The following is a 25,198-nucleotide window of genomic DNA, read 5'->3' as shown; positions in this document are numbered from 1 at the left end:
TCATCTGCCTACTCTCCTCTCTCCTCTTTTCCAGGATCCCTTAAAATGTCTTGACTGCTCAAGAAAAGCTGGCTGTTACAAAGAGGAGTTGATCATTTTTGCCTGGATCTACTAATGTCTGAAAGCACTTATTTTTACAGTGGGAGCTACTCTTGACCCAACCAATGGTGTCGTCAGTCAGAAAAGACTCTGCAAGTTGAGTCAGCACTGTAATTTGGAACAGTTTCTGCAGGAAGAGCATATTGTCTGAGTGAGAAATATTAAATTTCTCATTTTAATGTGCCAGCTTCAATAAGACTTAGAGCTGAGTTGACAAAATATGCACAGAGCTTATTATCCATCTCACTTAATCCATAGTCTGCATGTAAAACATTTAGAGACTACTGCCCATCAATGAGACTTGTCTAGGAAGCTATCAATTTAATTGGGTTTTTAAACTACTGAACTTCAAATCTTCAGCTCTCTCAAAATGCACACTTCTGCTTTATTTTTACTGAATCTGTTTTATTTGTCTCAAATGCAGCATTTATCCAAATTTCTCTGTGGGTATGGGTTTGTTTATGTGTAAATGAATCTTGGAACCGAGAACCCAAAGCATTAGAATAATGGGAAAGTGAGAAGGGTCTTTATACTGGGAGATATTTAATATCACTCTGCTTTTAAAAAGCAATTGAGTTGTCAGTTATCAAACTATTGCCTTTTATAAAAGCCCCCTTAGATAAGGGGATTGGAGACCTTCTGGTCTCATTGTAATTTGACCAGCTGACTGCATGGAAAAGCATGTCCTTTAAGTAATCTGAGGAAGTAATAAAGTCTTTCTTGTGTTGTCATCACTGGAGCTTAATGACTAGGCCTAGGTGCATTCAGAAAATCTGGATTTGAATTTGACCCGATCTGAATTTGACAATATTGGGTTTGGATTCTATGGGCCCTGGCAATGTTGGATCTGATTTGGAATTTGAATCTGAATTCTGACTTAGATTTAAATTTTTCCTCATAGTGGTCAAGGGGGAAATCAAAAATTTTAAAAAATGGTTGGTTCTAGAGCCTTGAAACTTGCCGCAAATATGGGGAGGGAGATCAAGGCCCCCTATAGTGAATTTGAAGAGTATTATTCAATCCCCTGGTCTGTGGTGGTTTTTCTGTGTTAAAAAATATATATATGGTGAGATCTGGCTTGTTTCAAGCCAGAACTTTACAAAAAGTTCTGGATCTGAAGCCCGCCCCCCCCCCCTTGTGGAGGGAAAAGGACATTCCTTTGATTTTATATTAATTTTTTCCATTCCCCATTGCAGGATCAGGCAGATCTTTTAAAAGGAGTCAAGTTGGGATGTTCATGAAACAGATTTAGTGTTCCTTTCTGAGCTTGGAACAGAATGCTAAATCCATGGAGCATTCTGTTGAAACAACCGGTCAAGCCAGTTCTGACCCCATTCTGCGTCCAACATTTCGAGCACCAATTTGGAATCATCCATCATCATCATCATCTTTGGGAAGGACTCTATGTCTGGATAAAACAAACCAGTCAATAACACATGTCTGTGTAAACAAGAAATATTATTTTATTTTATTATTATTAACTTATTTGATTTCTATATCACCCTTCCAAAAATGTCTCAGGGCGGTTTACACAGAGAAATAAATAAATACGATAAGATTCATCCCTGTCCCCAAAGGGCTCACAATCTGAAAAGAAACACTAGATAGGCACCAGCAGCAGTCACTGGAGGTACTGTGCTGGGGGTGGATAGGGCCAGTTACTCTCCCCCCTGCTAAATGAAGAGAATTACCACGTTAAAAGGTGCCTCTTTGCCAAGTTAGCAGGGGTTATGGCGCTTGGAATGTTCCTACTCAAAATGGGCCATTCCATTCTGAGCTCGGAACAGGCCGTGATTTGAAGGGCATTCTGTTCTGAACTCAGAACATTCAAAACAGTCTGTTTCAAGTGGGAACATTCTAACAGTGGAATGTTCTGCACATCCCTACTTAAAGGGAAATCCCTACTTGAAGGGAAAGTGAGAAACCTTTCTAACCACAAAAACAGAACTATTTATTGCTGGATTTTAATACCACCTTTCATTAAACGTTTACTATGTGCTTCTGCAATGGGGAAGTCAAAACTTAATATATAATCAAAGGAATGTCCTTTTTCCTTCACATCAGGATAGAATGATGGTATAAGGAGGGGCTTCAGATCCAGAACTTTTTGTAAAGTTCTGGCTTGAAACAAGCCGGATTTCACAAATTTTAGCCATTTTTAAACAAAAATGTCAAATTCATCAAAATTCAGGGGATTGAGCAATTATCTTCAAAATGACTGACTTCCTCACATGTGTGTGGAAAGTTTCAGGGCCCTCAGACCAACCAGTGATTTTTTAAAAAAACACCATTCACCTCTATGAGGAAAAATTGTATTCCATTTCTTAAATTCCAAAATTCTAAAGTATTTCAAAAATTCTGAAATTGCAGAATTAATTCTGACTTTACCAATCTGATTTTCAAAAATTAAAAAAAGGATTTGGATTTTATCAATTTTGGGCAATTTCAGATAAAATCTGTTTTCAAATCTGAATTTGCACAGGCCTAGTGAATAACCGTAACTGTGTACAGATCTGTCGCTGTGTACATTAGTTGTACAAGTTCAATATTATGTCAGAATCAGTCTATAATGTTCAGTCATCAAATGATGAAAATGCACTTGTAAATCAGCCCCTAACTTTAAATAAATCATTGAAGATTCTTTCTTTTACATTCCTAGGGAGGTTACTTGGGTTAGTCAGCTTGCTTGCTAAATATAAAACATTAAAAGTTTCAAAAATAACATGTTTATCTTCAGAATAAATTTCTTGGCATGTGCTCTTCAGATACTGTTTGCATGAGTAACTAACAAGCCATACTCTACTTATAGCTCTCTGCTATAATTTGAAGAGGAGAGCAAAATCCAGTACTTCTCCTGATTTTGAAATGCTAAGTTCAGTGTTTTCTGTGTTCACAGTCAAAAACAGAATCCTAAAAATTCCTCAAGCTGTTCTAGCTATACTGATGGACTTCATTATCTGTGGGGGTTCCATCCTTGGTTACAGCCTCCACATATTCCACAATGCACCATACAATGAGCCTGGTGCATTAGGGGATACCCCCACGGAATGGGTGCTCTAAGGGCACGTCTCTCAGTCTGCTTGGCAGCCCAAGCAGTCACGCAACCTCGGAACCAGGGTTAAGGGTGCACCTGCACTCTCAACCTCAATAAAAGACGAGGTCCAAAAGGCGGGTTCGGCACTGCGGCAGCACCAGCATCTGCCTGGATCCCAAGGCTGCACCCAAGCAACCTAACCCAGGCTGGGCTGCCCTAGCCTGGGTGAGGCTGCTCATGAGAACAGCCTTTTTCAATATTGAAACTGACTGAATCCAGTTTATATCAATGGAATTAAATGGCTTAAATCAACAGGTTGGCTTTAATTTTTATGCAGGTTTTTAACTTTTTTAAAAAAATTGGGGAGGCTTATGCAGTCTCAAGCAAATAAAACATATTGGCTGTGAGAGCTCTTTGGACACTTTTATTACAGCTCTCAGAGTGTATGGGACTGAAAAAGATGGGTTTATCTTCAATCTGCAACAATTTCTAAAAATAATTCATCTAATTTTTTGCAGGGTGAAGCATCTAATTTTAGTCACTTTCTTTTGCTAAAGCCAAAGAAATAGCCTTAGAGAGGTAATTACTGAAGAGAGGTGGGTGTATGATAAGATATTCCTCATTCTCTCATCCACAGACTTTAAAAAAATCTTTTCGGAAAAAAGGTAGGCTTAATCAAGCCATTGAAACTGACGGGAACATCTAAACGATTAAGGAAATACTTTTAATAACTTCCAGTATTGTCTAATATACTATGGCCTATGTTAAATGAAACATTGTTTGTGTCTGAATATAAGTGAAAGAAATATGCCAGAAACCTATTTGCAGAACCCTAGATATGTCAATCCAATTGTGGTGCTATGCAGGACAATTGGATTGACTTATATCTAGGGTTCTGTCTCAAAGTAAAACCTGGTTCACACAAGACACATACATCACTTGATTTCTCTGTATAACTGGCCCTATCCACCTGCAGCACAGTACTTCCAGCGACTGTTGCTGGTGTCTATCTCATGTTTCTTTTTAGATTGTGAGCCCTTTGGGGACAGGGATCCATCGTATTTATCTTATTTATTTATTATTTCTCTGTGTAAACCACCCTGAGCCATTTTTGGAAGGGCAGTAGAGAAATCAAATCAATCAATCAATCAATCAATCAATCAGGTAACAGTACACTTGATATGTAGGGAAGAAGTGCTGATGAGTGCTAAGAGAATCTTGGAACTGATAGGTGGGGTAAGGAGGCATGAGTGAATAACAGGAAGCTGGGTTGTTGCCACATTAGTTGAATTTGGGAACTTCAGAGTTTATGCATTGTTTATTAACATCCATTCTTGAAACATGAAGTCATACTGTTTCTAGATAATCATGAACATGAGGAACTCTAGAAATGTTTGCTAAGGAAAGTAGCAGTTGGAATGGAAGACTTGAAAAGTTTTAGTGCAGATTACTTTGGGGTTATAGGTTTCAAACTAACCTATAAAATAATATCACTTGCTCATTTTCTGTGCTGGGGCTCTCTGAGGGGAGGAAAATTAAACAGAAATTCTTTACATAAGTGCTATATAAATGATGATCAAGCTGCGCCTAATCATATTTACTTGGAAACAAGTCCTTCTGATATCAATAGGTCTTACTTCCAAGTAAACTGGATTAGGATTGCTTGCAGTGAACATATCTTTGACTCGCTTGAGGTTAAAAGCAGTGTAATTTGTGGTGAAGAACACTATTTTCCAGTTCTCCATTTGAATTTGCTTAAAACCCCAACCTCGTACTATGGTGGCGATGGGGGTGGGGTCCCATAATGGCTCTTTTTCATTTAATGAAAATAGTTCTCTTAAATAGGAGCAGGGATGCAGAGTCAGAAATAAGATGCCTACCTGAAATAATTCAAAGGATGTGTTATGGTTCCATGCTATGAACTAATAATCCCTTAACATAATTCCATTTATACCAAAGGGTGCATTCAAGTCTTGCTATAGGAATTAGTAAAACAATCAAGAGCTTACAAGTAGAGAATGTATACAGCTAATTTGCATTATGAACTTGAGAAGAACAATAAATGTTACTGCATTCAAAACGTTAATGCTTAGTTTAGTTGTATTAAGACTAAACACATTATTTAATAAACTAAATACATTAATCTATTTCCATTGGTGATTGACCATGGGAAATGGTTATTAAATTTTATATCAAATACTAGAATGGATCTGCAACCAAATGTTGTAGAATACTCTACTGTAAAGAGTTAGCAATACAGACAGGAGTGCCTGATCTAACGTGGGTCTCACAACTTTTAATTTTTTTCTGTTTTATGCACAGCGGTGGCTGTGGGCCAGTGGCATCTTTGGTAGGCCCCGCTGGTGCTCCCCACAACAGTGTGGGTTGACAGAGGCTTGGTTACAGCTGCTGCACATGCACAGAGGCTATTTGTGTGACCTCTGTGCATGCACAGAGGCCATTTGTGTCATCACACAAATGGTGGTGACACAAATGGTGATTATGCAAATGTGACACTACACCAGCGCATGCTGATGGGGGCGAACACCAGTGGAGCCTAGCGGTACCGCCAGACATAAGGTGCCCTCTCGCCCACCCCACCTGCCCTTTCAACCCCCTTTTAGTTGTTAGGGATCTCCCTTTGCTTGTAAATATCCCGAACCGGGCTGAACCAGTTTGACCCGGTCCAAGTGCATGAACCGAACCGCTGGCCAGTTTTAACGAACCAGTTAAAACTGGTGGTTTGGTTCGAACTCCTTTCGAATTCAAACTGAACTTCCCAGAACGGTTCCATGCACACCTCTAACTTAAATGAACAAAGGAAAACAAGGAAGCATAGGAATGGTTCCTCAAGGGGTGAGTCATTTTGTGCATTATCAAACCAGAAGCATTTGATTCAAGTTAAACTGAAAACCATAGCGTGTTGGTTCAGATGACATGGCCGAGACAGCACCTCCCCAATGCACAATTAGGGATGTGAACTAGCATGCTCCCCTCCCCTTTCCCAGATCACTATTCCTGCATTCAGAATCACATTATCATGTTTATAATCATGATTTTGGAATAGCTTTCTGGGAGAGGGAGTGGAATGTGCTTGTTCCTTGGGAGAAAACGTGGAATATGTTGACAGGGACCAACTGAATGTTTCATCTGCGCTGGCCCACAATCCTCGAATTGTGTCATAAATTCTAATAGAATTTTGCTTGGTGTCCAATTGTTGGTTCTAGAGCTGAAACTATTTTAAATTCAAAATCTGATGACATTTGAGTTGACAGTTTCTTAATTTGTTATTTGTCAGGTTTCATTATGCTATTATTATGCTATCAAAGATCAAATGTCATTGCATATCTATTCAACTTTCAATGGTTACGAAGTACTGAAATTAAATATTATCATGTGTCAGATATAGACAGCATACTGAGGAGAGCTTGATGGTGAATCTACAACAGTGTTCTCCCTCCCTCCCCTTGGTTCTTCGGTCATGTTGTCTTTAGTGCTCTTTGCCAGCAGTCAAAAAAGGCTGATGCAGACCCACTCAGAACCTTGGAACTGTTATCTAAAACTATGTCTTGTTCTCATGCCAAGTAACAAATTTCTGCCAGTGCCAAGAAGGGAAAGATGAGAAAAGATTGTGAAGCAAGTTGATAGGACATAAATAATGCATGATCCCTGCTGTAAGCTGCTACTCCAGCATTACCTTTTGACATAGCAATTTCGGGAAAGGTGACAGTGGAACACAGCATGAGATAGGTACCAATTCCCACAAACACCTGGCTGGAAGCAGTTTATTTTTTGAGAATTGAAAGTGGTATGTTAGAGCCATAGTTACATGTGGTATGCACACTCATTTCTCTTGTACCATTATGATTTCTGGACAGATAAGTTTGTTATATTTTGAAACCGTATTGAGGAGTCACTGTGAACCTTCCAAACATATTTCAGACGTGTCTTTTGAGTTTTTTTGGTGTATACAGCTACCACTGGCATTATATTTACCCTCTAATGATTATGTCTTCTAAAATATGGTGGGATTTTGAATGGCTACAGACTCTGCACATAAATATTCTGGGAACTTGTTAGACTTCTTGTGACACTCATTTTGGTGGTGTTCTCTTTTAATGTGGCTTCAGATATGATAGTGGTACAGAAAAAGATAAATGTACATTGCGGGCAATGTTGGCTTTATCATATCATCGTTACTCTCTAAGAAAACTCATTGACATGATGCGCAATGTTATGGAGACATAATGCTGTGCCCCAGGGTGGCTGAAGATTTGGAATGCAGCCTTGATACTATTACGTATGGGTGACTGAGTTAGCAATGCTTTTGTGGTATTTCCCATTGGTGCAAATAGGAAAACTGTGGAAGCGCTACTAGTGTAATCACCCATTTTTAACAGCCCTGGGGCTCTGTTCCAAGTCCACAGCCACCTTGGGGCCCAGTGTTACATCTCTTTACTGTTGTGTGTCATGTCATCCACTGTATACAATCAAGAGGTTTCAGTTTGGTGGGCCTCTCATGATTCCCCAACAGCAGCTATAAAAAAAAAAAGAGGCCAATTCCATTCTTGGAATCATTAGGAAGGGGATTGAAAATAACTACTAATGCTCTTATACAAATCTATGGTGTGGCGACATTTGGAGTACTCCGTACAGTTCTGGTCACCATATCTTATGAAGGACATTGTAGAACTGGAAAAGGTGCAGGCAGGGACAGTGGGAGGCCAGAGGCAGCCCAGGTACAGCCCACCACTGCGGCCCCCTAGCCCCACCACCTACATGAGAACATAAGAACAGCCCTGCTGGTTCAGGTCCAAGGCCCATCCAGTTTAGGATCCTGTTTCACACAGTGGTCCACCCGATGCCTCTGGGGAGCCCACAGGCAAGAGGTATGTGCATGCCCTCTCTCCTGCTGTTGTTCCCCTACAACTGGTATTGAGAGGCATCGTGCCTCTGAGGCTGGAGATGGCCCACAGCCACCAGAGTAGTAGCCATTGCTAGACCTGTCCTCCATGAATCTGTCTAAGCCCCTTTTAAAGCCATCCAAGCTGGTGGCCATCATCACATTCTGTTGCAAGGAATTCCATAGATTAATTATGCACTGTGTGAAAAAGTACTTCCTCTTGTCGGTCCCAAGTTTCCCAACCTTCAGTTTCATGGGGTGACCTCTGGTCCTAGTGTTGTGAGAGAGGGAGAAAAATTTCTCTCTGTCTACCCTCCCCACTCCATGCATAATTTTATACACTTTGATCATGTCTCCCCTTAGTCGTCTCTTTTCCAAGGTAAAGAGCCCCAGATGCTGTAGCCTAACCTCATAAGGAAGGTGCTCCAGGCCCCTGATCATTTTGGTTGCCCTCTTCTGCACCTTTTCCAGTTCTACAATATCCTTCGTAAGATACGGTGACCGAAGCTGTACACAGCACTCCAGATGTGGCCACACCATAGACTTGTATAAGGGCATTATAATATTAGCATTTTTATTTTCAGTCCCCTTCCTAAGGATTCCTAGCATGGAATTAGCTTTTTTCACAGCTGCTGTACACTGAGATGACACTTTCAATTAGCTGTCCACCATGACCCCAAGATCTCTCTCCTGGTCAGTCACAACAGCTCAGATCCCATCAGCGTATATGTGAAGTTTGTGTTTTTTGCCCCAATGTGCATCACTTTACACTTGCTTACATTGAACCGCATTTGCCATTTTGTTGCCCACTCATCCAGTTTGAAGAGATCTTTTTGGAGTTCCTCACAATCCATTGTGGATTTCACTATCCGAAATAGTTTAGTGTCATCTGCAAATCGGGCCACTTCGCTGGTCACCCCGACTTCTAGATCATTTATGAACAAGTTAAAGAGAACTTCCCTGTATCAATCCCTGGGGGACACCACTTCCTACCTACCTCCATTGTGAAAACTGTCCATTTATTCCTACTCTCTGTTTCCTGTCCTTCAACCAGTTACTGATCCACACATGAACCTGTCCCCTTATTCCATGACTGCTATGTTTACTCAAGAGCCTTTGGTGGGGAACTTTATCAAAAGCTTTTGGGAAGTCTAAGTATACTATGTCAACCAGATCACCTTTATCCACATGCCTGTTGACACTTTCAAAGAACTCCAAAAGGTTAGTGAGGCAAGACTTTCCCTTGCAGAAGCCATGCTGGTTCTCCTTCAACAAGGCTTTTTCTTCTATATTCTTAACAATTTTGTCCTTAAGTATGCTTTCCATCAATTTAACCGGCACCAAAGTTAAGCTGTAATTTCCTGGATCCTCCCAGGATCCCTTCTTGAAAATCGGCGTCACATTGCCTACTTTCCAGTTCTCTGGTACAGAACCTGATTGTTGGGACACGCTATATATTTTTGCTAGGAGAGCGGCAATTTCACATTTGAGTTCCTTCAAAACTTTTGGGTGGATGCCATCTGGCCCTGGTGATTTGTTAATTTTTAGCTTTTCAAGACAGTTAAGAACATCTTCCCTTGTAATCTCAAATTCACCCAGTTCCTCAGCCACTAAACCTGAAAAACTCAATTCTGGAGAGGGTATATGCTCAATATTCTCTGCCATGAAGACAGATGCAAAGAACTTATTCAACTTCTCTGCAATCTCCTTATCCTTACTAATCCCTTTAACACCCTTATCTAAGGGTCCATCCGCCTCCCTGGCAGGTTTTCTACTTCTGATATATTTCAAGAAGTTTTTGTTATTCCCCTTGACACTTCTAGCTATATGCTCCTCAAACTCTCTTTGCATCCCTTATTGTGTCCTTGCATTTCTTTTGCCAGAGTTTATGTTCCTTCCTGTTCTCTTCATTTGGCAGGACTTTTTCTAAAGGAAGTCTTCATCCCTTACATAGCTTCCCTGACTCTACTTGTTAGCTATGCCGACATCCTCCTGAACTTGGTGGTACATTTCCTCCTTCTTGGTATACGTTCCAACTGTGCTTCTAGTGCTGTGCTTTTAAATAAGTTCCATGCTTTCTGGAGTGATTTGACCCTCCTGATTTTCCCTTTCTACTTCCTTCACCAGTCCCCTCATTTTTGAGAAGTTTCCTCTTCTGAAGTCCAGTGCATCTGTGTTGGACTTCCTTGACAATTCTCCACTCACGTATATGCTGAACTGGATCACACTATGGTCACTGCTATCCAATGGTTCTGCAAGTCTGACATCTCACACCAGGTCCTGGACATCACACAGGATTAAATCCAAAGTCACCATCTCTCTGGTTGTTTCCATGACTAACTGTTCTAAGGCATAGTCATTTAGCACATCTAGAAATTTGGACTCTCTGTCATTACCTGGATGTGAATTTACCCAGTCTATGTGTGGGTAGTTGAAGTCACCCTTTATTACTGCCCTGTCTCTCTTTGACGCCTCTCTTATTTGTTTCTCCAACTCCAGGTCACTCTCAGCACTTTGATTCAGAGGGCAATAGCACAACCCTAGAAACACATTTCCTTTCAGTCCTCGTAGTGTTACTCAGAGTGATTCTGTGGAGGACTCTGGTCCACCTACGTTTTCTAGCTTATTGGAATCTATTCCTTCTTTGATATACAGCGCCACTCCTCCTGCAACCCTCCCCTCTCTCTCCCTTCTATAGAGTTTATATCCAGGAACGATTGTGTCCCATTGGTTCTCACTATTCTACCAGGTTTCTATTACACCCACTACATCTATGTTTTCATTAGTAACCAAGTACTCCAGCTTACCCATCTTGGCTTGGAGGCTTCTGGCATTGGTATATAGACACCTATACGCCAGGTCCCTCAGCTGGTGTTGGCGTGTGCTATTCCCCTTACCATCATTTGACCTATTTGGTAAGCTGTCCTGTGTTTCCTTCTGCTCAACTCCGGGCTCTACTCTGTCCCCTTCTGTTTTTTCTGAAACATGTTCACCCTCACATCTTAGGGGATTTTGCTGGCCGAAGCAGATACATCTGACATCAGATGCTAAGCCCCGCCCCCTGTGTCTGATGCCACCATTGAGCAAACACTTTCAAAGAACCTGGGCCACCACCCCTCAGGTGCCATGCCTCGTGCCCCAGTCACACCCCCATGTCTGACGTCAGACGTTGCAGGGGGCATAGCTTTGCTTGCAAATGGGGCCACACAGCCCCATTTGCAAGCAAAGCTATGCCTCCTGTGTCTGACGTCAGACCCGGGGGTGTTGGTGGCTGGGGTGCGAGGTGTGGCCCCTGAGGGGTGGCGGCCTGGGTTCTTCGAACCCATTCACTCAGTGGTGGCTCTGCCCCTGGGTGCAGAAGTGGGCAACCAAGATAATCAGGGGCCTAGAGAACCTTCCTTATGAGGCAAGGCTGCAACACCAGGGGCTTTTTAGTTTAGAAAAATGTCAACTGAGGGGCGACGTGATAGAAGTCTATAAAAGTATGCATGGTGTGGAGAAAGTTGATAGAAGTTTATCTCCCTCTCTCGTACCACTAGAACCAGGGTGTCATCCTATGAAATTGGTTGGCAAGACATTTAGGACCGACAAAAACCAGTACTCTTCCACACAATGAATAATTAACCTATGGAATTCTTTGCCACAAGATGTGGTGACAGCCAACAGTCTGAATGGCTTTAAGAAGGTTTTAGATAAATTCATGGAGGACAGGTCTATCAGTGGCTACTAGTTTGAAGCTATAGTCCACCTCCAGCCTAAGAAGCAAAATGCCTCTAATTACCAGTTGCAGCAGGGGAGTGACGGCAGGAGAGAGAGCATGCTCTCACCTCTTACTTGTGGGGTTCCCAGCGGCATCTGGTGGGCCACTTTATGAAGCAGGATGCTGAACTAAATAGGCCTTGGGCCTGATCCAGCAGGGCTGTTCTTGTGTTCTATATGTTCTTATTATATATAATACTTGGCGTCACTTGATGTCTTCTTGGGGAAAAGCATTGGAATCACTTAGCTTAAACTGGAGAGCAAAGGAATAACAAAGGGAAGACAGAATCATAAAATAATAGTGTAGTGAATAGCCACTCCTCCACTAAAGAGTTAATCGGAAGTGAACCCTGTCCTGACTGACAAACTGGTGAACTCCAGAGCTCAGTCAGTCAGCACCCCAGGTGGGTGGGACCTAGAGAGCCATTGGCAGGAGGAGAAGAGTTTCTTTGTTAGAGAAGAAGCAGACTGTGAGGGAGAGCAGGACGTGTGGCCATGAAGTACGGCTGCAGAATGATGGCAGCGGATCTTGGAAGATAGAACTGCAAGGGCTTGAATTCTCAATCCAGGTTTGGTGGGTTCAAGACAAAGGAAGCCAGGACTTTGGCTTCAGGAAGAGTAGTCTAGGGGAAAGTTTGTTTAGTTAGACTTTGCGTTAGAAGTTATATTCCTTTTGTGTGTGTGTTTGGTATATCCCTGATACTATTCTAAGTGTCCTTTTTGCACTTTTCTACATACATGTTCTTTGCAACTGGATAACCAAGATCTTTAAAGTGTGCCACCCCAACATCATCTGGGGTGCTTTTTGAAATATTCTTGTAACCTACTGAGTATTTTTACCTGTTACTAAAAGCTGAGAAAGCCTCAGATGGAAGCAGTCTTTCTCATTTGAATAAAACTGTTTTTCTTGTTGGTTCTTTGCATTTTACAAGCCTCTCCGAGTGCATTTTAATTCAGGAAAGTGGGAGGGGGAGCTGCTAAAAGGGTTCTCCCCCTCTGGTGCAAACACACCTCAGGCGGTCAACAGTGTAGGCTTGCATGTGGAAGGTTTTTGTACTTTTCTGATAGGAAAAGAAAGGAAGAGTTTTCCCTGGGATTCCACCCAAGCCCAGGGGGAGTTCAAGTTCTGTCAATAACTGTGTGGTGGTGGCAGCCTTTAGAATCCACCAAAAATTACAGGAAAGTTTTAGGAGAAGCCTGAGCCAGAAAGCTCAGCAGGGATGATTCAGCATTTTTCGTCCACTCATGTGAGCTTGCTCTGAGACAAAGGCTTTAATCCGCTACAAATAGAATTTTAGATTTGGAAGAGACCTTGCAAGCCTTTGAGTCCAATCCCCTGCTCAGTGCAGGAAGCTGCTACAGCATTCCATGGACATGGTGCCAGATTTATCTGCAGTTTTCAAAGCTTGTCAGGGTTTCCTAATGAAAATCAGTAATGTCAGACAACCGTAATCAGTAATCAGACAATTCAGATAATCTTCTCTGAAACACAGCTTGCTCACTAGTTCTACCCCCTGCCATGTGTAGCCACAGAAGAATGCTGGATGTTTTCCAGGGAGCAATTTCAGTTCATCTGGGGCAAAAGTGATGCCTGAGAGGCTAAGTATGAACCAATTCTGCATCCTAGAGTGCTCTCATAATCCCTTGCTACGGGCACATTTTCTGATATAGAGGTTCCTCAATAGACAAATTAAGTCTGAAAGAACAGATGAAAACTAGTGTTCTCTTCATAAACAGGAAACAGCACACGTTGCTAATTGAGATGAAATAATTTCTAAATTAGGTAAGTGGTCACTTACTTAAACAACCTTTAGCAACTTAAAACCTGTTCTGAAGTCGTCTTCACACAGCTTGCAAATGTTGACTAAAGTAGGTCATTTAACAGGGAAAATTAAACACATATAGAAAAATCGAGGTCACAGATCATAACCTATTTTAGATCTGGGTTTTCCACTTTGAAAAAGTACAAGCACCTTGCCTTTGGCCCTCAAGAACAGGCTTTTGAATGTCTCCACCAATGTTCGTTTGGCATTACAGGCTGTTGTCTTTGAGGTTTCAAAGTACAAATAACTAGGTATCTAAATAGATAGACTTTTAAAAAGGATTATTAAAAGGAAGCCCTTCATCAAAACAGCATCCAACAGAGCACTGCTGTGTGTTGTGATGGAGAAGAGCTAAAATCCCTCTACATTTCAATGGGGCCGCCCACTCCTATATAAATACCAGGTCCCACTGTACAATGTTTCTCTGCAGGAAAGCGGAACTTTTCATCTTGCTCAGTCTCTCCAGCTGCTAGTCATTGAAATCTGCTTTTGTAAACTTTGCAGGCTAGAAACACCCCCCAAATGATATCATTGACAACTGATTTTTCTATTTTTAACATTCACTGAAATGTTTACCGAAGTACATTCTGGTAAAGGGAGTTAAATGAAGGACACTGTTTTGGAACAATAGTTGCCTATGGATATTCTCTGTGTCCAGGGGTTTCCATTATTACTGACTGGTAATTATTAGAACATGTGCTATAAGGAGGAGCTACCTTTCACAGAGTCAGACAAATGGTCTATCCAGCCCAGGACTCTACTCTTCACTTACTGGCACCGTTCTCCAAGAAGAGACTTTTTCAAGTCTTCCTTCCCAAAATCCTTAACAGGCAATGCCCAGGCCTGAACCTGTTACTGGTTTAGGTGCACACAGCATAGGCTCTCAGCTTAGGTCCCAGCTTTGGGTCTATATAAGAGAGCCAGCGTGGTGTAGTGGTTAGAGTGCTGGACTACGACCGGGGAGACCCGAGATCAAATCCCCATTCAGCCATGAAACTAGCTGGGTGACTCTGGGCCAGTCACTTCTCTTTCAGCCTAACCTACTTCACAGGGTTGTTGTGAAAGAGAAACTTAAGTATGTAGTACATCGCTCTGGGCTCCTTGGAGGAAGAGCGGGATATAAATGTAAAATAAATAAATAGTACATTGGATGACTGAAAAGTGACTGTGTGACCCACCTATGACTCTATCATTATAGTGCTGTGCTCTTTCTCTCTGCATCATCAAAACAACTCTATATTTGCACCAGTTAACAGAGGTTAAGATAACACAGTACAGCAAAGTTAGGCTGAAATGAATCTAAAATGAGACAGCCAACCTTGATATTTGAAATCACTTTAAAGTTGTTTGCAACTCGGACACAATAGAAGGAAAACACAAAAACCTATGTACATATCATACTTCCTAAATCAAGAAAATATGCAGGATGCCCTGATATGAGTGCTGTTCCTGATACTTTGCAGATAAACAATTGCATGCCTTGGGACTCCAGAGTTGTAAAATGTGAAAGCTTTCCAAAGATGCTACATCATATAGCATGGGATAGGTGCATCTTAAACAATATTGAATCCAGGTGGTCTCTAGATAAGGCACATGTATATTTAAGCAAGTGACTGTTTGTTGGATGGGAAGATACCTTTTGCATACAGGAAAGAAGAAATATCCAGGTAACCAAGTTTTAAGCCAGCTCATTCACCGGGTGGGTTCATGCACTTCACATCTACTTGTGAAGTCAGTAACCAACTTGTCTGTAATTGTCTGAACCCACACCAAGGTAGGAACCTGAAGTTAGCTCAGTACATCAAACGGAGAAGTGTAAACAAGATTTGAAGTTGGCTTGCCAAACCAAGTTCTGCTCCCACTGAAGTACATGTTATGTATGAATCCAAGCTCTTCATAAATCTCTGATCTGTTCCAAGTGAGCCTGCCCCATTGGCCATCAGGACTAATGGCTGCGAGGTGATACAAGGCAGGCTGGGATAGCACCCAGGGCTTCTTGGAGAGGCCCAATCAGGGGGCGTACCTCTGGCTCAACTAAGCTACTTCCAACAAACTGAGATGTGTAGTTGTCTGTAGTGGCAACTTCTGGTTCCCTCCAGATCTTGGGCTGGGGGAACCTCAGTGAACCAAAATCATTGAAGTGCCAGCCAGACACTAAATGTGAATGTTCCATCAATAATTGCTGGCAGGAAAAGAATTGTGTATTAGAAAGTCTTGTCCAAAACCATGGTGGCTCTTTGTACATTAGGCTTTCATGTGTTTCTCCAAAGGTGTTAAAAATGGATCCAGCTTGTGGGGAACAGCTCATAGAGGTTTCTTAAAGAGCAGGTGTATGCTTGCAGTCAAATTGATCTTTATTACAAACTCTGGATTTGGTGGCATATTCAGATAGCTCTTATCTGCAGGGGTTGGATGTACCATCTGCGCTTACTGTTGCTACAGCCCAGCCAAACAGTGTGTTACAACCCATATTTCCTCAGCATGCCACACAGCTGTCAGAGATCATGACAGGTGGTGTATCTACACACTGTTGACTTTCTGCAATAAAGATCCACTTTCTTGGTAGAAAAGGAATCTGCCTTTCCCAGGGATACTTTGTAAGCTCTTGGTGGCAAGGTACAAAAAACTCCCAGGAGGAATTCCATCTGTAGGAAATCTGGATTTTGGATGGTGCTGTTATAGCACTGTAATAATTTCTAGCTTCAATTAGAAGCTCTTGGTGATTTCATGCAGTGCAACCATGAGCAACTAAGTATGCAAAATGGCTTTTATATGCAAAACCTTGAGGTTTCATGAACTCAGTAGTAATTCTTGCATGTGATGTAGTGAGAATATAGGAATATATTATTTCCTACAAAAGCAACATAGATGTCAGTAAGTATCCCCAAGCCCCACATTTCAATTCCCTTTCAAACTGCATACAGTGTGCATCCCAGGGATGCACTAACTGGCACCCCACAACTGAGCAAAGAGGTACATAGGAACATAGGAAACTGCCATATACTGAGTCAGACCATTGGTCTATCTAGCTCAGTTTTGTCTTCACAGACTGGCAGCGGCTTCTCCAAGGTTGCAGGCAGGAATCTCTCTCAGCCCTATCTTGGAGATGCCAGAGAGGGAACTTGGAACTTGGCAACGTACTGTATGCTTTGGTAGTTTGTTGGTTCAATAAAAAAATCTTGTCCTATTAAAAAAAAAAATCTTGTCCTATTTTGGAGAAGCCAGGGTGGGAACTTGAAACCTTCTGCTCTTCCCAGAGCGGCTTCATCCCCTGAGGGGAATATCTTGCAGTACTCACACATCAAGTTTCCCATTCATATGCAACCAGGGCAGACCCTGCTTAGCTCTCCCAGGTACATCTCCCAGGTACATTTTACAGTGTTGCCCCTGCCTGTATGTTTTAGCAGCTGTCATTATTCAGCCCAGCACTGCATCTCTCCAGTAGCACTTGCTGATTTCTCCCTTGTCTCCCAGCACTTAAGAAATATGGATAGAAACGAAGCCCAACTTCCTGAGTAAGAATTTTGGGAAATGCTTCCGTGTGCACCTGGAGGAGAGGGGTGATTTTCAGCCATTTCCCTTTCCTCTGCAACTACCTGCAGCCTCCCAAAAAATATGTCCCCAAGGGTTGTCGGACTTTTAGAGACATATTTCTAGGAGGCACAGGCAGTTGCAGGGGAAAGAGAGATGGCTGAAAATCACCCCCTCCTTGTGCACAGGGAAGCATTCAGCCACTCAGTTCTTAGTATGTCAAGATGAGACTATAATTCTGAACACTGTTTGGGAGAAAGTTCATTTCAGTTGGGAGAAAGAAACTTAGGAATGTGGGGCTTACTTCTGAGTGGATATGCATAGGGTTAGATTGTTTGACCTTTCTTGTGCAGCAGCCTGTTGCAGCCTGTTCCAGGGGTTCTCAGACTTGAGACCTCAGATGTTGTTGGACAACTCCCATCATTTTTAGTTGCAAAGACCATTGTGGCTGGGGATAATGGGAGTTCAAATCTGGAGATCCACATCTGAGAAGCCCTTGCCTGTCCTTTTGTGGAGTAGATCAAAGCACCAAAAGGAAAGAGAGGGCTTGTGTACAAGGGCAGACTAAATTAGGGTGTTAACTGAATGGTCTGATACATTCTTGTTACTTTTTGACCATGGTAGGTTCTAGTTTTCATAGGTTCCTGTTAATGCCCAGACCTTCAAACAACAAAAATTTTGACATAGCTACTGTAGACTGAATATTTTTAATTTTTAAAAAATGAAAATACAGTACAATGCAACACATTTAAAGAATAATTAAGGAGTATATTTTAACTATTTCATCAGTAAAACCTAATTTAGACTGCCTGATTGTGTGTGTGATCCATGTTGTATAGTATGTTTTATCCAAGTTTCAGTAGTATGAGGCCAACATATTAGTTCAGAATGAAATTTGATTTATGTTTAGTTTGAGAAAGCTCCTGAAGAGTAATGATTTAATTGACTTGGTATACGGTGTAACACCTTGGGAGTTGCATGAAAGTAATTAGACAGATGACAAGGATTTTATAATACAAGCTTGAGTTGTGTCTGCGACTCAAACAATGGTGTCCAGTCTTCAAGTCCAAAAGATTTTAGAGGCTTCTTTTTAAGTATGAACATATGAGGCAATAGATGGTCTAGAATGCATCACATTGTAATGCACATCCCTGTGTTCTTTTTGGAATATAAACAGTTATTATACTGACAAAGTCACGTGTTTCTCTAGTCCCAAACAGTCAGCGCTAACTAGCAGCAGGGCTCAAACCCAGCTTCCCAGCATATTTCAGGCAGCAATCGAATCCTTTTAGTCTTCATGTTGAGATTTTTTTTAACTGGAAATGCCTGGAGAGTATCCTGGGACTTTCTGTATGCAAACTCTTGTTCTCTTCAGGCCCTCTTTTGTACAGTTCTCACAATCAGAACTAAACATGGCTCTTTGCCCTCAAGGAAGACTTTCTCAGCACTGCAGCAGTATGGTAAGAGAAGCTACACCTGCCAAAATTCTCCCTTTATATTCTGATATAAGGGACATTGCTTAAGGTCCAAGGAACAGCGATGCATGGAGATCTTGGCCACCTTGGATCGTTGTTATTTAAACATTCAATGCACACATTCATTTTGAATTTTTAAAGGACATGTAGACAAAGAGATACACCAACAGCCATAGTACTGCAGTTTCATTTATATCAATGGAGCCAAACTGGTGTCTGAAAATGCGTACATATGTCTGTGCTCCTAGACATGCATCTTGAGCATTCTGATTTCACACTGGAACAGCCCAAATGACACCAATATGAAGGTTAATAAGAATGTGCCCATTTGTACCTACAAGTTGGAGATGGTATTTAAATCTTAGGTAATAATATCAGATAACCAAAGTATAGGTTTTTCTGTTAGTGCTTGGGATTACAGTTCAGAATCCTGAATACCTGTAGTGATATGATCTGAGTGAGCATGTTGTAGATCTTCTTAATGAGCAGCAACAAAAACACATCAACTGTCATGGAGCTTTAACAAGATACTGTCAACTATATGCCAGTGAAAATCATCAGTGATTAAAAAAATTGGGTTATGTTAACATTGGTCCTCCTTAATAGTTCCATGGCTTAATTTTAGAATATTAAGGAAACCAAAGATAAAACATTTGGTGGTCTTTTAATATTAGTTATAGTTGTTTTTAAAGTGGTGTTCCAGTGCTTTAAATAATTTATTTCCCTCACCATTTTCAGTGCAGTGTATTCTTTTAGTAACAATATTTTTAGTTTTCACCCACTCCAACATTAGCCCTTAAATTGTCAACTCTATGCAGTGTTCTCTTGCAAGGGAAGCATATGTTAACCATAAATAATGTAAACCCATAATCCTTTCATTAGCTTAACAATTTTTATCACAGCAATAGGTTTAAGTGGGGGCGGGGGAGAATAGATGTAGCTTGTACAAGAAGGGGCACAGGGCAATTGTCAAACTGCAGAAAGTTGTGAAATATCATTGTTTGGAGTTAAACAAAGTGCTGGATATCCCTGGTTTATGGGCAGGATTTTGGATCTTCTAAACTGGAGGCATGATCTAGTTCATTAGGTCTACATGCTGGGATCAAGCTGCCATGCTCAGTACCTTGCAAGATTATGGGCAGAATAATAACGAAATCTGACCATGGTAGAACAAGATTCAATAATACAAGTGCAGGTGACCATATCAGACACCAGACCAGACCTGAGATTTCAGAATGCTTTGTGCCTCTCTTTTTTTTAAAAAAAATTTCACTGGATTGCCATAGGTAGTATTTAAATCAGAGACTTCTGCGTGGAACAAAATTTGGTATGGATTGGTATGGAGCTGATATGTTTCTCAAAACTATGTTTCCATGAGCACATTAGGGCCACTAGACGTACTGGCATACCTTTTTGTCAACACAAACATCCTTGTATAGCAACTGAAATTCATCATATTCGCTTCTACACATTTAAACAGCAGCCTGAAATTAATGGTATACACTCTTTGAATACATTGACTGTGATAACATGTTCGTCATGTAAATCCATATGAGGTCTTTTTATTTACATTCACTCATTGGCAAACATTGCACATTTCTTGTTAAGTAAGTATGCCTTTTCTTTCAGAAAATATATTGTCTTGGTGTTTGAAAAAACATATTGTTTATAGGTGGCTGGATCCATCCCGTGACAATGTAGGAGTAGGATCTTATTTCACAAGTCTCTGAGTTCATAAGACACCTTATATAGCATAACAAAGCTTATATTAGACCTTTTCCCCCTTGAGGATTAGACAGCTTGTGTTTTCCATGGGCTCCTAGCTTCTCTCAGTGATCTGTCATAGGGCAGTGTGGCAAAAAAAGAATTTTTCAGTTGGCAGTTAATAAAAAGGACAATTATTGCCACAGCAAGGAACAGAAGGAAGAAAAGGACAATGTAAGTCACCAGATCGGGCTTATTTATCTCGCCTTCTTTCAACACCCTGGCTGTTGACATGTAAAAGGCAGAGGAACTGACAGGTCGCTGGGTGCTCCCTATATAGGGAGTGTTGGTCTGAATGATTAGGTGAGGGTCAGTCGCACTGGTTGAATTAAGCAGTTTCCCATACATGTTCCTGCTTAAACGGAGTCTTTGGTGCTCATGAGGGAACAGAAATCAGTTCTGTGTGCGGTGAGGAGAGGTTCTTCTCTGTAACCAAGAACAAGCCAGCAGCCACATTCTGTATAAGAAAAGCAGTTAGGTTTGGGCTGTTTCCTTCAACCTCACAATCACGCATGAAACAGCCACTCACTGTTGTTATTAATCAGCAAAGAAACAATATGCGATTGTCTTGGCTACTTCCTTGGCCACCCTCTTATTCTTGCCCAGATTTCCCAGCACGCCTCATGTTGCATCATGGAAAAGCTTGAAAGGGCTGCATGGAGTCGATCACTTGCGTCCGACAGCCCAGTATGCCCCCAAGCCCCTGAGTCAGACCCCCACCCACCCCCCAATACAGGTTAGTTGTATTGCACTCACTTGCTTTGAAAGGAGATCACAAGAGACTTCCAGGTGGTCTTCCAGAGAGAGATGCCCCCAACTCCAAAACTAAGAAAAATCCACGTCCACCAAAAGAAACAGATTCTCCCTGGACATTTGGTTGAGTTCCCAGTGGTGGCTCCCTTCCTCAGGGCGCTCTTCCTTGCTGTGAAAGTGCTGCTTCTGTGTCGCATGAGTCGGCTGCTGGTGCGCCTTTGTGGTCCTGCAGGGAAGGAGCCCGGAATCCTGGACAAAGATGTTCCCGGGGTGGGGGGCGCAAGAGCAACTCGGTGGATCGTGACACAGTTCTCCTCCTCCAAAGAGCCAAGACAGAACTCCTTACTTTCCTGGTGCTCTGTCCTCTCTGCTCTTTCCACTAGGCTGGGATCCGGCGAGCGAGCCCAACCGGGACTGTCCCCTTGGAACAGACTGGTCGAACGGCAACAGCTCCACTTCGCTGCTGCGTCGCTCAGGCATGAATTACGCGCCAGTGCTGAATGTTTCTGGAGTCTGTGATATCTTGCCGGGTCTTGATGTTAAAGGAGGGAGGGATTCGCGGCGGCGGGAGAAATCCTCGGCGCCACTGGAGGCTGACTGTGGCTTCAGACTGAGCGATGGCGGGGGGGGGGGGGGACGGGGAGAAAACCCTCCCCACAAAACCCAGCCAAATTGCATCGGGGACTTTCTCTCTTCCTCCTTCGACTCTTGTGATGAAATGGGTCTCTCCCCGGAGTACACAGAAAATCGCTTTCCCCCTCCCGCCCCCCACAGAGTAGTCCCAGCACCCTCTGCAGTCTCACAGTTAGTATGTTAATTCTGTTTCATCGAATTGCCTTTTACACGGTGATTAGGCCCTGGCTCTTTGCCAGTCTCGCGCTCCCCCTCACTCCGATCCACCAGATAAACAGGGTTATATCACTTTCTTGGAATACATCACACAACTCCAAGCACTTGAATGTGTGAGGAGCCGGAGGGGCACGGGGAGGGAGCCGGCGGAGCGTTTGTTAAACTGGTCGGGGCAGGGGAAACAACGAAAGTGGCTCGCTTTCCATCCTGTTAGCAAATGGAGCAGCACCGTCCATGGCAGGATATTGTCCTAGACAATAACTACAAACAAGTGGTGCTGGGGTGTGTGTGCATGTGCGCGTGTGCAGAAGCACTTTTAATGAATGCAATAAAGCGATTTTGCCCTGAGGAGGACAAAATGAGGGCAGAGGGCTCAAGTGCTTAACGAAAGCAAGCCAAACAGCCAAACTCAAGTGCTCAAAGGAAACAAGCAAAACATGACCTGAATCATGTCCTGTTAAGTCTGTAATTGCCACACACTGATCATATGTCACTGATCATATATATTGTCACTGATCACATAGTATTCATATACCTCTTTTCCTGTTCAGAGTATTTCATAGACCTTATTCCGTTGTGCTTCTGACAACAACCCTGCAAGGGATGCTAACGTGCAGACTGAGAGGGGTGATACTGAGAGTGAACGACTGATAGCTGAGCTGAAATTTCAGCCAGGGACTCATTACCGATATACAGATCAACTAAAGTCAATACAAATTCAATGAAAGTGAGGTTTAGCAATGTTTAGAGGCAAGACAAGAGACTGAGCTATAAATTAGGAAGTGCCTGGTTTGGAACTTGCATCTGCCATGAACACACTAGGTGGTCGTTGGCAAACATCACCCTTTCTCCCTCCCACTTTCTTCTTTTGTAAGAATGACTTACCTTATAGGGTTACAAGGTAATGTCTGGGAAATGCTTTGAATGTTCCAAAGTGCTTAAAAAAATAAATAAATAAAAAATCCATAGCTCTCACCAGTGTAGACTGGTGCAATCGCAAGTACAAAAGGCTCTTTCCTGAGCAATTAGAGGGAGAGCACCTCTAGATCTCTGAACTCCCCACCACACAGGGAAGATTAAACATGAAGCAACATGGATGCCTTTGTTTTGTGTGTGAGGGAGTGGCGCTGAAAGTATCTGATTTCCACCAGGATGCTTCCTCTACTCCAAGTTATGGGCTAGATGCTAGTGCACATGAGCTGCCATCTGGATGAGGCCTGAGTGTGCCCAAGCTTCCAGATTACATGGAACCCTTCTCCAGATTGAATGCTCTTACATGCTTCTTCAAGTACGTCAAGTCAAATTGTGCCATCGAGTCGGTATCACTCTGTGTAACCACACTCTGTATTGAGTCGGGTATCACTCTGTGTAACCACAGAGCCCCGTGGTTGTCTTTGGTAGAATACAGAAGGGGTTTACCATTGCCTCCTCCCACACAGTGTGAGATGATGCCTTTCAGAATCTTCCTATATCGCTGCTGCCTGATATAGGTTTTTCTCATAGTCTGGGAAATATACCAGCACCTCTTGCTCCCTAGGCAAGTTACTCTTCTGCTACACCATTAGGTAGCTCTTCAAGTATGTAGGGCTGTTTTACTGATGGAAAGAAAAGCTAATCCCTGAACCTTGTCTACTTAAAGCAGGGCTGCTCAATTTAGGCCCTCCTGCAGATGTTGGACTACAGTTCCCATAATCCCTGGCTATTGGCCACTGTGGCTGGGGATTATGGGAGTTGTAGTTCAAAAACAGCTGGGTGGCCTAAGTTGAGCAAGCCTGACTTAAAGAGTGGGACCTTGTACTACCATTTGTCACCATATTTGCTTTTTTACATGTGCAGGATATGAAAGAAAAAGAACTGTGATTGGAAGGCTCTGGTCAAGAGACATCCCCTCCCCACTAACTCTTGACAATATGTAATTTCAAAATGTGATGAAGCTTCATGAGTGTTTCCCTTGCAGTCCTCGTGCCAGTAGGTCTTCTGTCATTCACATGTGCATGTAGCAAGCCAATAATTCTCCCTTTTGCTAGCACAGAATATTACCATAAGCTCTATAGTGCTTCACTTGCCCTGTAGCTATAAAAATGTAGACATTTAATTTGAATCTAGAGTGATAAAGCAATCTTTGTTAATTGTTGTGATCTAGCCTCCCAGTGCCATTCTGGGGTAAAAGTAGTGATGATTTACAACTAACCTGTGTGTTCCGAATATACAAAGCATATTAATTTCTTTCTGACATCTCCTTAGCATCCAGCTATTTATGATATATGAGCTGACGGGAAGCCTATAAATATGCTAGACATAATTTGAACAAAAGCCAATAAATCCAGCCTTAATCTCAGAAAGTTTAATTGACCATAAATAGTATCTAAATGAAGAAAAGTCCATCCATTTTACATTTTTGATCATTTGGATGATGTTGCTTAAGAACTAAAATTAATTTTAGCATTTTAGCATGGATTTCTTGGCAGGGGATGGAGGAGATAGGTACCCAGGGCATTCTGAGGGGGTCCATGTTGTTCTTGGTATCCTCCCCCCCGTGTTAACATCTGGAGGTTTCTTTCAAAAGACACTGAGAAAGGCAGTGGTTGCGGTTTAAGCATCCCCAGGGACTGAGTATTTCAGAACTGTGTGGTTTCATCTTCAGACCTCAAGGCACCTCAGGGTGAATGAAACATCAACAGTGCACTTGAAATTTATTCATTGAATTTAGTGGGGAATTTATCTCAGGACAGATAATCTGCTTTTCAGCTGAAATAGGTCCTCAGAGCAGAGAACCAGTATATTGACACAAAACATGTCTACATTAAAACATCCAAGAAAAAATACAGAAAAAAGTAACAGCCATTTCTTTACAGAAAATAAAATAAAGGCCAAACAACACGATACAGTATGTTAAGTGTGTTATTGTAGTTTTACCCTAGACAGCAGTCACAGGAGGGAGTGATTCAGTTTGGGATGTGAAGTGGCAAAAAGTGAAATTCCCTCCCCTGTTCCTATCCTGACCTAGATCACCCCCCCGCCCCGCTCTTCCTCCAAGGAGCCCAGAGCAGTGTACTACATACTTAAGTTTCTCTTTCACAACAACCCTGTGAAGCAGGCTCGGCTAAGAGAGAAGTGACTGGCCCAGAGCCACCCAGCTAATATCATGGCTGAATGGGGATTTGAACTCAGGTCTCCCCGGTCCTAGTCCAGCACTCTAACCACTACA

At 42.2% G+C, this 25,198-nt stretch overlaps 1 protein-coding gene across 1 annotated transcript; it reads right to left on the bottom strand.

Moving 5' to 3' along the window:
• Nucleotides 1-17,837: 17,837 nt before the first annotated feature.
• Nucleotides 17,838-21,894, bottom strand: SMIM32 (small integral membrane protein 32). Its single transcript, XM_053288558.1, has 2 exons — nucleotides 21,145-21,894; nucleotides 17,838-20,845 (listed from the first exon to the last, which is right to left on the bottom strand). Exon 2 carries the CDS (start codon nucleotides 20,734-20,736, stop codon nucleotides 20,416-20,418), a length of 321 nt encoding a protein of 106 aa, XP_053144533.1. The 5' UTR covers nucleotides 20,737-20,845; nucleotides 21,145-21,894; the 3' UTR covers nucleotides 17,838-20,415.
• Between the last annotated feature and the right edge of the window lie 3,304 nt (nucleotides 21,895-25,198).

This window comes from Hemicordylus capensis, chromosome 2 (genome assembly GCF_027244095.1).
Source record: "Hemicordylus capensis ecotype Gifberg chromosome 2, rHemCap1.1.pri, whole genome shotgun sequence".
Lineage (NCBI taxonomy): Eukaryota > Metazoa > Chordata > Lepidosauria > Squamata > Cordylidae > Hemicordylus > Hemicordylus capensis.
The sequence above is the reverse complement of the archived record's forward strand: the minus strand, read 5'-3'. Positions and strand labels throughout refer to the sequence as shown.